The following is a 13,474-nucleotide window of genomic DNA, read 5'->3' as shown; positions in this document are numbered from 1 at the left end:
TGGGCAATGCCAGCTGTGGAGTCCTGGAGACCATGAGCAGGCCCAGGCCATGAAGAGCGGGGGTTCTGTTGAATATTCTGTCAAATGACAACAAAATGAGGAGTGTCAGGATGAGCTCAGGAGCGTGTGAGGAGCGTGACCCAATGTCCCACCAGCCCTTGCTTGTCCCGCCCACCTTGGTTCCTTTAGCACTTCACCAGAGACTTGTGTTTCCTAAACAAATTTACAGTTTTGCTGAAATGTTATAAAATAACCAACGTATGCTTCAATAGGCTCCTAAAAACATTTTTCTGAGCCGATTCTCACAAGGCATTTTTGAACTTATTGTGACTCTCTGGATTTCTGGAATCCTGCCTTGGCTCAGGCTCTCAGTGATTAAATGCCACGGAACAGTGTGTCCTGAAACGTCTGCGGCTGCTGCAGAGAGGAAATATTAGTGTTCCCGCACTCCAGAGAAAAACACAAAGCTTGGCCGTCGGAGCATCCGCAGGCGGGCTTTCTCATCTGCATACTTAATCTGGCTTTAAAATGAGTTTTACATTCATCATAAATAGTAAAGTTGGGACAGTTGACGTGATTTTTTTCTCATTACTAAAGCAGTGTTTGTTTGTTATAGGAAAAGTAGAATATACTAAGGAGAAAAAGAAAAGATATTGATAATATCTAGGCCTTTTTCTATCAAACAGAATAATATATATACTTGTGAAAAATATAATAAAATCCCCACCATAATAATTTAAGTAATGTAAACATCTTGAAAAATTACTCATTTTTCATTCACCATTCCTCAACGCTGATGCGGTACCTGAGGTTACTAGTGTAACAGAGTGTCCTATACTCTCTGCAGCTTTTCCATGCTCACATACACATACATGAAACAGAGAGACGCTGCAGGGCTGGGTACTTCCTGGACAGCACTCATATATGTAGATGTAAATACATTCCTTTTTTAAAAACTTGAATTTTTTTGTTAACCTGCAACATGTTTTCTTTTATTTAATAACATGTCATGGATAAGTTTCCACATCAATGGATCTAATACATTATTTTTAACACTGCCTCATATTCCATGGCATGGGTATAACTAACTCGCTCAACCCATCTCCCCACTTTTTAAAAAATTTTTTTGAAATGGAATCTCAGTCTGTTGCTTAGGCTAGAATGCTGTGGCCTTAGCCTAACTCACAGCAACCTTAAACTCCTGGGGTGCTTCTACATCAGACTCCAGCTGGGACTCTAGGCACCTACCACCAGGCCTGGCCAATTTTTCTGTGAGATAGGATCTCACTCTTGCTCAGGCTGGTCTCAAATCCTTGAGCTCAAGGGAAGCTCCCTCCTCGGCCTCCCAGAGTTCTGGGATGACAGGTGTGAGCCACTGCATCTGGCCAACCCATTTCCCTATTGACTTGTAGGTTCCAGAATTTTTCTTCTTATAAATAATCCCACAGTAAACATTTTCATATGTATATTATTATTTACTGAGGCTTTCAATCACTATAATTTTAAGTTTAGTTACTTTTTATTTACAAATTAGATGTGTGTATAAATCCTTTAGATCAGTGGTTCTCAACCTATGGGTCACGACCCCGTTGGAGGTTGAATGACCCTTTCACAGGGGTCACCTAAATACATCCCGCATATCAGATATTTACATTACGATTCATAACAGTAGCAAAATTACAGTTATGAAGAAGCAACAAAAATAATTATATGGTTGGGGGTCACCAGCACATAAGGCACTGTATTAAAGGGTCCCAGCATTAGGAGGTTGAGAATCACCACCTTAGATTGAAAGCATCTCACAAGTCCTTGGTCCATTTTACGTGACAAGTCCAAACTTACGCACAGACACGGCAACATGCAAAGCTTTTGTAGGCTTTATAGTTTGTCCCCAGATCGCTTTTTCCCTCCTCGCCTTTCACCACCCCCCATTACTAAAGCTGCTCCCCTCACCCACCCAGGGGCTCTGCCTTCCCCTGAGGGCCCTCTCTGAGATAAACCCACCTTCTGCGAGCAAGGAGCGAGCGTCCCTGATCTCTCCCCCTGTGCACTGTGTGCTCCACAGCACTTTCCTCCCTCCTCTGCTGGAGCCCTTTCCTTGTCTCCTTCCCTGAACTCTGGCAGCGCATGCGTCTGTGTCTCTGGTACGTCATGGGTCTTTCAGTGGCAGAAACAATCTCAGATGAATGCCATACCTGCAGACAGGAAAATCTCAAAGAAATGCTGATGGGTTTGGAGAATTCCCCCAAAGAGAGTCACAGATCAGTACATTTATTAAGGCAATTTGGAGAAAGGATAGCAATATTTGGGAAAAGACAATCACAGGTGGTATCTGTATTTTTGACCTTAAGGACCTTTTCTTTTCCTTCTAGAAGAGAGGATCAGAAAACTTTTTTTAAAGAGCCTGATGGTAAATATTTTAGGCTCGGCCAGCTGTGAGGTCTTTCTAGAACAGCTATGACTACTCGGCCGCTGTAGTGGAAGGAGCCGTAGACGGTACACAAACGAGTGTGTCTGTGTTCTCCTAAAACTTCATTATAAAAACAAGCGGCGGGCAGGGTTTAACTCATGAGATGTGGTTTGCCAACTCTTGTGCCAGAAAGTGTCTAGGTACAGTTAGACTGACCGAGTTGAATTCAAATTCTAGTTCTACTTACTCTGTGCAAGCGCCTTACCCTCCATGTCTTTGTGAACACACAAAGGGAAGGTCAGTCCCGCCCCCTTCACTGCAGACATCGACTTCAGGGTCTGGCGCTTACTGAGCACAGAAATGGCAGCCCCACTACTGCCTGTTCAGAGGACAAGCCTGAAAGGGGGTCAGAGAGCATGCAGCCCCTTCTTCCAACTGGAACTAGAACCCTAAGGAAAAGGCAAGCTGACAAACAGTGGAAAGCAGAGACCATTGGTGACAGTGGCAGGGCACCCCAAGTCCTGCACACGCTTTTATGGCATAAATCAGGTATAAACAGATAGGTATCTGACACTGGCTACAGCAACAGCAATGCTATTAATAAAAGATGATGAAGCTTGTTTAGCGTGCCTGGAGCTATATTGACTATAAAAGGAATGGGTCAGGCTTCAGAAAAATTATCGGTGAAATAATAATACACACCTGGAGATATACATGGAGATGTGGGCTTTTTAGCAAAAGCACAAACAGAATATTAATCATTCCTGTTTTTTTCCACCTGCTGGGGTTAGAAACCCATCACTCACCCTCACCCCATTCTCTCAGACCTGCCCTGGCCACATCCTCGGCGGGGTGCCCCAACGGGGTCCTCCCTCCAGCCTCCAGGACCATTACTGACTGTCCCCTGCCTGTGACTTCTTTTCCTTGCCTGTCACCAATGATGAGTGGTCACCAGGCTGTTGGAAGATGATGTGTGGAGTAGAAGGGACCTGGACTTGGAGTTCATGTGCTGGCCCCGCCATCCACTCATAGTGTGCCCAAGATTGGGTAGCAGGTCCCTCAGTATCTCTGAGTCTCAGATTCTCTATAAAACAGTGATCCCTAGCTCCTGGAGGTTTTGTGGGAATGAGATGAGGTTAAGTGAAATGCAGAGGCCGGGAGTCCTTCAACAGTACCCACTTCCCTGAGGTTCTCAGGAAACAGTAACCACGGCTGAACTGCTCACAGGGGTTGTCTTGGTGTAAATCTCCCTGTGATGTAACCATTTGAAAGCAAGACTGAACCAAAATATGCATTCAACGGAGGGGAGAGGAAGGAAGGGAGAGAGGGAGGGAAGTTGGTGTGTTCTCACCTACCGGCATAATGTCAGGGTATATGGTACCCCCTGAGTGCGGGACACAACCACAAGGGGCATCTCCCTAACAAATGCAAACATTATAATCTGATCATTTGTACCCTCATGGTAATCTGAAATTAAAAAATAAAAGAAATATGCTCCTAATTAATTGAAGTACCTGGCATAAAAAAATTCAATAAAAATTTGATTTATTTTTAAATTGCTTTTAAAAATCTCCATCAAAATTATATAAGGCAAGCTAGATTCTGTTTTTTTAATTTTGTGAGACAGAACCAGGATCTTCATTAGCATATATTGCAGAAAGATATTTTAAGATAATTTGAAAATCAACTCAAAGTTTCATAAAATTTGAGAGGAAAATAACAAATTGAGGGAAAAATACCAAAGATTTACAAGAAAATCTATAAGCAGTGATAAAATTGTTCTTCTTTTTTCCAAATTATTCTTTGCAGAATGGCTGCCCAGCCCCTGCCTGCTCCCTCCACCACCTGAGCACTGTCGAGGTTAAGCCCTCTTTCTGTGGCTTATGTATTTTTTTCTTCCAAGAATATAAATAAATCCTAGTGGTATAGATGTGTTTAATATAATGAAAACTAGACGTGTGGAATGAATGAAGATATTCTGCCCATTTTTATGCATGTCCATGATGTGTAGGAGTTTTAGACTGATTTTCAATACATTGTTTCACCAATTGCTCAGAACAACCTGGGGCGGGGGGCAGGTACTGCCTCTCTTTCATGACTGGAAGCAAAGACTCCAAGTGTTTACCCACAAACCCAGGGGCTGGGTCCTGGGCATGTGCCCCGTTTTCTTGCACCAGGCCTCCTGTCTCTCGATTGCACTGCAGGTGATTAACTTCATGCACTTACTACGTGCTGCCGTAGCCATAGAAAACCTACAGTAAGGGGGTGGTGCCTGTGGCTCTAAGGAGTAGGGCACTGGCCCCATATGCCGGAGGTGGTGGGTTCAAACCCAGCCCTGGCCAAAAACTGCAAAAAAAGAAGAAAAAGAAAAGAAAACTTACTGTAAGGTCCAAGGTAGGCTTCCAGTAGAAATTCTTTCTCTGTTTTTTGACTTTTTGAATTAAAAGTCTTAGTGATTAAGAGCTATCTAATTGATAAATAGAGCACACTTTTACCATGATATACACGTATAAACATTTAACAAAAATAGTTAAAATTGCCTCAAATTATGTACAAATCCTTTTGGTTTCTATGTCAGATTTTGGTAACTGAAATTGAAGCAATACTTCCACAACCAGCCCAAAAGCTGGTCAGTGATAATAAAATGAGAGAGTTGTTATCCAAGGGCAGTGAAAAAATGTGTGTGCAAACGAGATACTATAATTTCATTAAAATCATAAATGTATACAAGTAAACAGTCAACGATCTCATAAGCTTTCTCTACCAAAATGAATTACTACTAATTAGCAACCCTGGAAAATTTTTATTTTTGGAGCTTCCATACTCATTATAAAATGCAAGCATCATGTTTTTAATAAAGTTCCATGATGAAAGTGTTAGAAATTAGGCTTTACTACATCCTGCAGCATTTTAAAAGTTAATTAATTTTCTGACACTCAACAGTGTAACTAAATTACTTTGTACAGTTGTTTGAGCACAGTATCTTTCATCTTCTAATTAATAGAATAAGCACTGAGGTCATCAGCAGTGATTATTTACCCACCCGCCACACCGTGACCCCCGTCCCTGAGTGCTCCTCCAAAGAATCTGAACGGATTATTCTCCAGTGTTTTAGAAAGTTTTTACTGTAGAAGAATGAGGAGGGGAAAAGACGTTTAAATTTCAGGTTTCAAAGTCCCAAGTTTGGGGATGAAAGTGTATTTTTTAAAATCTTAAACTGAAGAAAAACTCTAACAAGGCCCTGTGCAGCAAAATAAACACAGGCCGGTTCACTGGGGTTTGCCCTGTGGTTTCTGTTTAAATTTGTGCTGCTGTCATGATTTATTCCTACCTCACAGGATAATGAATCTAGGTTTTATTTCTGTTCTTTGCCCAGACTTGTACAGCAGGCAAAGTGTTTGAAAATCAAAGGAAAAGAAGATATTGACTTGGATAATCTCTTCAGAGGTAAAAACCAAAACAACTAGCACGAGTGCAGAGCAGACTTTTTGTTGTGCAGAAATGTCTTATTTGTTGGGTGTGTGGTTTTATCATCTAGTAGGGAATGGCGGGAAGATCCTAATTCCAAGGCAGGAGACGCGTGTTCTAGTCCCAGTCCCGGAAATAGTAAGTCCCATCACATCACTACTGGACACCAGCATTTTCGCGTATTTGAAGTGGACGGACTAGACTCTAATCTCACCATAGGCCAAATCAAAACCACCTGCTCAAGAGAGCATCTCGGTGATTGAGACCTTGCAAGGAAACCAGAGGCGTCTCCCTGCATTTGGAAAGTCAGGAGGCTGACAAGTGAGCCTGGTTAGTAAGACAGGCAAGATGATCACTGAGACTAAAGTTTAACCGTCAGACCTGAAGCATTTGTTGGAGTCTAGGAAAAAGAATCACATGTTTTCATTTAGTTATGTTTCTTTCCAGGGAAGGTTCAATATAGACGGAATGTTGAGGTTAGGTTATATTGTAACAAGCTAAGGAACAGGTTTTCCATAGATTGTGTTACTTTAGTGCAAAAATACTCATTTGGTCAGTGAAAATATTGATAATCTCTAATGAGTATCCTATATATATCTTCAGTTTTGGTTAACTCTTGATTTCATTCACATCAGCCACAAAGACCAAGGACCTTTGCCTTAGAAAATGGAGGGCAGTGACCTTACTCTGGTTTCACTGCAGCTACAGATTTCTCTGTCATCAGAAGAGTTCCTGAGTAAGACTATCACTGGAGCTGAAGCTTGGTCTAAATAAAATAAATAACTGATATTTTAGAAAACTCTTCCATGGAAATGTTCTCATCCGTTTTACCAAACCTTCATTCTGTAAACAACATATTTTGGAACTATAGAAGAAGCCTTAAAAAAACAGTGCTGGTGTTTTAATTCATAATTTGACACTTTTGAAAATATCGCCACTGAGTAATTATGTCTATGTTCCTGTTAAAACAGATACACAATTTGGTAGTTCATATAGTAAAAGCAGTAATGAGGATCATCCTTATAAAAATAGAAAATATCACTAGCAAAATGCATTTGCATAATGTGAAAGATGAGATTGCTTCCAGCTTGCTCAGAACACTCTTGCTCTTCCCCACATCGCTTTGAAGACGTTTATGTCCATATGCTTTTATTTATTTGTGCATTCACTGTGCTCTTTAATTTAAACATAGTGGTTTACTCGCGGTGGAGGTCTGTGGTAGCAAACGGCATTTATGTGAGTGACGTTGTGTGTTGGGAAGTGCATGCGGGATGCATTCTGTCCATGGAAATTGGCAGGCTGTCCTCAGCACCTGCCTTCTAGTCCAGCCCTTTGTCACCCAAAGTGACTCTTCCTCAGATTGGACTGATCCCTACTGTTGTAATTAATCTCATTTGCTCTGGCTCTAATATGGATGATAGGAAAAAATTACTACTTATTATTTAATATTTCGCTTTTAATTTTCTTAATCCTGTAAATCTGGGCATAATCTCCAAGTCCTTACCTTTTCTTTCTTTTTTTTTTTTTTGTTTTTCCATCTGGACAGAGATTTGAATGAATGTCTTCTTCATTCATTAGGAATCTTTTCTTTTCTAAAAGAAAATAGGCTACAATTTGTTCTCCATTTCTGCTATGAGAGGAGGTAGTACTAGTGTGCTCTGAGATATTTAGAGATGTGTACAGACATGTGTACATGCGCACGCAGCTTCTGTCTCTCACACAGTGGGCAGGTTTTCAGTTTTTATGTAAGCATCTTTATTTTCCAAAGCTTTTTATTCTAAGTATATATGTGCTTGGCATATGTAATTCAAAAAGATTTTAAAGGCAACCTATTATTTTTAAGTATAATTCTTAGAGATTCATACTCCTTTCTTTCCCACAATAAGGTATAAAAATAAGTCTGGGTTACAGGACTTTTTGATTACCTTATAATGATATAAATTTGTAAGAAAAAGATGATTATCTTAAAAGGACGTTTGGTAGTGAAATTGAAAGGAGTAAGTTGAAGTTTGTCCTAGTCATCTAAAGGTTGCAGGTAAGCTTATTGAAGGTGACACTAACGTGACGGTGGTAATTCTCCTTGGGGCCTTTGTTAAGTGCAGTAATGAGTGATCATGGCGTTGTGTGTTCAGTGACGTCATGAGTCCCTTCTCGGGGTTGGAGCTGGGCATCTGCACCTCTCAGGTCTGCCTGTGCTCAGGGAGTGCTTCACAGAGACGGGGTCCAAAACTGCTCCTTGAACACAAGTCGACTGGGGCTAATTAAAGTGTGTTTTCATTGATGGAAAAGGATGTCCTCATCCAAGGAGTCTGTCTTCCTGTCACAAGCTTCTTGGTACCTCAACCAGACATTACTATCCAGGCTGCTGCATCCTACCACCTCGGAGACCCACCTGGAATGGTAGAAAGTTCAGCTACAAAGTGGTTTCTTTTTAAATATTTATTATTTTTGGTCTTAGACATGTAACTAGTACTCATTTTTTCTGACATCTCAAAATTTCATGAAGTGAAAAATAAATATTAAAAGAGGTAAGCATTATGAATAAGTCTTTCATAGATTTATCTTGGCTATAATTTGTTATTTTCTTTACTAGTGTAGAACCATGTTCTATCTGGTGATGTACACTTAGCTCTCCACCCCATTTACTGACGTAGCGTGATAAACATGACATAGTGTGTTCGTCTTTCTAACTCAGGGCATGTATATCTCCTGGGTTCTTGATTTTTTAAGTAAAAACTTTAGCCGAGTGCGCAAACCTTCACTTCCATTTACTCACTACTTGGGTCAAGAAACAGAACCTGACCAGAAGCCGGCCTCATGCCATCACATCATGTCCCCCCGCAGGGGACCAACCACCCTGGTGATGGTCACTTACTCTGTTGCCCTGTTGGAATGTCGTACCAGTTGGATCACACGCTGTGTGCTCTTTTCCACATGGCTTCCTTTGTTAACCTGATGTTTGTGGAATCCATCCAAACCACAGATTCCTCACTCCCATTGCTACATGTTATTCAGCTTTAGAAGAGACCAGAGTTTGTCTGTCTGTTTTAATGTTGGTTGTTTTCAGTTTTGCACTTTGGCTGATGATTCCACTAGAAACATTCCGGGGTGTGGTTTGGTGGACATGTGTATGCATTCCTGTACAGTAAACGTTTTAGAGTGGAGTTTCTGGGCAGTTGGGTCTGCATAAGTTCAACTTTAGGAGCTGGAGTCAAATGCTTGTAAAGCGTCCCATGCCACCATCACAGCATGGAACTTCCAGGCACTCCCCATCTGTGCCAGAAGTTATTATTTGTCACCCTCTTTAACCCCAGCCATTCTTTTGAGCTGACAGTGGTATTTAATTATGCTTTAATTTCAGTTTCCCAGTGGCGTAATGAGCTTGAACACATTTTCATGTTTATTGGTTTATTTGGATATCCTCTTTGGTGCCGTATCTTTCCTGTGTGTCGTATAGGTTGTCTCTTATTGGTCTGTAGGAATTCTGTATGTCGGTATATGAGTGTGATCTTGGGTAAATGTATCACAGCGATCTTCTTCAGTTTGTGCTGTGCCTTTACACTCTTTACCGGTGTCTTGTGGCAAATACAAATTCCAAATTTTAATATAATTCATCAATCCTTCATATTTTTAGTGTCCTGTTTTAAATCTTTTGTCTATTCCATTTTCATGAAAGTTTCCTATTTTTTATACTAGAATCTTTATTTTAAAAAAAACTTTCACATTTATATCTACAGTGCACCGGGAACTCATTTTATACATGGTATATTATGGATCAACATTCACTCTTTTATGAATATTGAGTTAAAAAGTCCTTCACTCATTGCTCGGTCGTGTAGATTTATCATAAGTCAAGAAACCACATGTGTATGGATCTCTTTCTGGACTCTATTCTGTTCCATTGATTGTCTATTCTTGCAACAATACCCTGGTGTTTTAATTACCATAGTAAATCCTGATAACTAAGAAAATCACTCCTCCAAATTTGTTCTTCTTTGAGATTGCCTTGACTATCCTCATCCCTCTGATTTCTGATCAGCTTGTCCATTTTCACAGACACACACCACACAACCTACTCCAATTTTGTTTATAAGTACGGTGAATCCAGATCAGTGTTTTTCAATCTTTTTTTCTCTCATAGCACACTTGAACCTATAGTTAAACTTCCATGGCACATTTAAATTATGTTGATTTTTTTAAAAAAAGAGTAAAAAAAAGGAATATACTTACTGTGATTTGAACTTCTTTGGAAAATAATCTTATTAATGACCTTTAAAATTTTTTGCAGCACACCTAAGATCCTTTTCTGGCACACCGGTTAAAAAAAATCACTCATCTGGATCAATTTCACATGAATTATTGTCTTTTAATTCATGAACACGGTATATCCTTCAGTTTAATTTGGTATTCTTTAGTTTTCAGTAATTTTAGGTAGTTTCCCTGAGCTATCATCTCTACTATAATGTTGAATAGAGGTAACTGTTAAAAGGTATCCCGTCTCATCCTCAATCTCTTGAGGAAAGCATTCATATGTTTACTATTATGATAGTTGATGTAATTTTTTGTAATGCACTGCAGATTAAGGAAATTATCTTTCTAGCTTGCTATATTTTTATTTTTATAAATGAGTGCTGAATTTTGTCAAATGCTTTTTTGGCTTCTATTAAGATAATCATATGACTTTTCTCCTTTATTCTGTTAATGTGATAAATTATATTATGATTCCTAAGGAATTTGTTTTGTTTAAATATATTATAAAAATAGAAAAGTGTACAAATTATACATGTATTGCTTAGTAAATTTCTTTCTTTTTCTTTTCTTTTTTTTTGAGACAGAGTCTCACTTGGTCACCCTTGGTAGAATACTGTGGCATCTTAGCTCACAGCAACCTCAAACTCATGGGTTCAAGTGATCCTCTTGCCTCAGCCTCCCAAGTAAGTAGCTGGGACTACAGGTGCTCACCACAGTGCTCATCTATTTTTTAGAGATGGAGTCTCCCTCTGGCTCAGGCTAGTCTCGAACCTGTAAGCTCATTCAATCCACCTGCCTCAGCCTCTCACATGCTGGGATTACAGGCTTGAGCCACCGTACCCGGCCTGCTCAGTGAATTTAAAAACATTAACATCTATGTGCCAAAACCCAGGTCAAGAAATAGAACCAATGTCTTTACTAGGAACAGTAAATATATTTGCTTGCAATATGCATGGATTTCAGGTCATTGTTTAGTTACATATCATCAGCATCCCAGGCTTCATTTACCAAGGTATGTTAACTGTGAGTGATTGTACTAGCTCTTTAGCACCCAAATCACCACATAAAGATCTCATCATGGTCAGTGACAAATAATGTCACATCTTTCAAAGTCTACTGGTGATTGGTCACAGTGTAGCTGTGCTGCCTGCTTGTCCCCCAGTGATAAATCTGTGTGACATTTCACAGAACTGGATACTTCAAAGAGGAAATTGGCCAACAAATATAAAAGTACACTAAAGAAAAGAAGTGATAACACTGGAAGTGAAATTCTAGTAGAATGGAAACAGATTTATCAAAAAAGGAGCCAAATATGGACATACCGACCCTGCCACCCTTAGAGCCGAGATGTGCAGTTGGGGAACTTAGTGATGGCAAACTCATAGACATAAGTAAGGAACGCGATTGTGATGAACACCATGAAGATGTCCCACAGGAGGCGATGGCGGCAAAAACAACGGCACCTTACAGGGACTCTGAGAGACGTTTCATGTTACAAGTGTAAAGTATGAAATGTCGGGAGTAGATCCAAACTTGGGAAGGATTATGACAATTTCAAAGGCACAGAAAAGAGGTTTGCTCTATATCACAGTTACAGGACGAGAAGAAAACAAACACTGCTCAGACAACTCTTGGTACTTTTATTTACAAAGGAGCAAAACAGTTTATCTTAATATTTTTAATGTTGAAAATCACAGTGTACTAATTAAATATTACTTTTGCTAAATTGAAAATTTCTCTAAACATTTATGACTGATAGTAAGAGAGTTGTTAATGTTTTGAACAAAATTAGTAAAGATCACAGAAAAATCACAATTTTCCTCATTAAGCTCATTTTGCATGGTTTCAGCTCTCGTGGTGAATTTCACAGTTCCTCAAGTACCAAGTGAGAACTCCTTATATTCTATTAAGGCCTTTTAAAAATACATTCATAGAAAAAATTGGTCTGTAATTTTCTTTCTAATAATGTCCTCATTGTGTTTTGAGATTCATTTTTTTTCTATTCCCACAAAGAGTTTATGCAAGATTCACAACATTTCTTTTTTAACTCTTTTAGATGAATTCATCAGGAAACTGTCTGAGCCTGCAGATATTTTTATGGGAAGAGTTTTAATTGTAGATTTAATTTCTTTCAGAGATTGAGGTCTTTAGTTTTTTTAGTCTCCTTGTATCTATTTTTCCAGGAATGGGTGTTTTTCATTTAAATTTTCAAGTTTGTTACCGTAGTTGATAATACCCTATGATGAGCTTTTCCATGTCTATAAAGTCTGTGGTTACATCCCCTCATCATCCCTGAACTTGATCCTTTGTGTCTCTCTCTCACTAAAAGGTTTATCCATCTTTTCAGTGGACCAACTTTTGTTTCTATTGATTTTCTCTAGTGTACATTTGTTTTTTCTCTTATTAATTTCTCCTATTATATTTCTGCCTTTCTGCCTTCCACTCTTTGGGTTTAATTTGCTATTTTTTTAAAGTACTTTAAATGATTGCTTTGATTATTTGTTTTTTGGTTCTTTTTTGCAGTTTTTGGCCAGGACTGGGTTTGAACCCACCACCTCTGGCATATGGGGCCAGCACCCTACTCCTTTGAGCCACAGGCACCGCCCAGATTATTTGTTTTTAAATTCATTTTAATACATGTGCTTGAAGCTATTGGTGTTAATCTGAGCATGGATTTACCTGCATTCCATAAGTTTTGATTTGTCAAATTCCATAATCATTTAATTCAAAACATTTTCTCATTTGTTTTATGAAGTTTTTTGTTTTCTTAATGAGACATAGTTGTACTCTATCACCCTGGGTAGAATGCAGTGGCATCATCATAGCTCACTCAACCTCTTCCTCACGTGATCTTCCTGCTTCGGCTTCCCAAATAGCTGGGTCTGCATGTACCCTCCATGACAAACAGCTGGCTAATTTTTCTATTTTTTGGTAGAAATGGGGGTCTCTTTCTAGCTCAGGCTGGTCTTAAACTCCTGTGCTTAGGGATCTTCTGGCCTCGGCCTCCCAGAGTGCTAGGATTACAAGGGTGAGCCATCGTGCCCAGCCATGAGTGAGTTCTTCTATCACTGGTTTGGAATCTACTGATTTATTTTCCATTTTTATTATCTCTTTATTATTGATCTTTAGCTTTATTCCCCTGTGGCCAGAGAACATATTCTGAGCAATAATTTGTTAATCATGTTGTTAGATCATTTTATCCTTATTGATATTTCTTTTTTTAATTGTTAATTTTTTTATTTCAGATTATTATGGAACTAAACATGTTTGGTTATATAGTTTGCTTTTATGTATTTTAAGTCAAAGTTATAAGTGAACCCTTCATCCAGAAAATGAAGCCCCCCC

At 39.2% G+C, this 13,474-nt stretch overlaps 1 protein-coding gene across 2 annotated transcripts in view; it reads left to right on the top strand.

Moving 5' to 3' along the window:
* L3MBTL4 (L3MBTL4, histone methyl-lysine binding protein) overlaps window positions 1–13,474 on the top strand; it is a 355,410-nt gene that overhangs the window by 243,298 nt on the left and 98,638 nt on the right. For both annotated transcript variants that reach the window (XM_023514432.1, XM_003792016.1), the window contains exon 15: window positions 5,787–5,857. In XM_023514432.1, the coding sequence (XP_023370200.1) occupies window positions 5,787–5,857 (71 nt within the window). The remainder of the gene's footprint in view (window positions 1–5,786; window positions 5,858–13,474) is intronic.

Source organism: Otolemur garnettii, unplaced genomic scaffold (genome assembly GCF_000181295.1).
Source record: "Otolemur garnettii isolate 467f Iridium unplaced genomic scaffold, OtoGar3 scaffold00053, whole genome shotgun sequence".
NCBI lineage: Eukaryota > Metazoa > Chordata > Mammalia > Primates > Galagidae > Otolemur > Otolemur garnettii.
The sequence above is the reverse complement of the archived record's forward strand: the minus strand, read 5'-3'. Positions and strand labels throughout refer to the sequence as shown.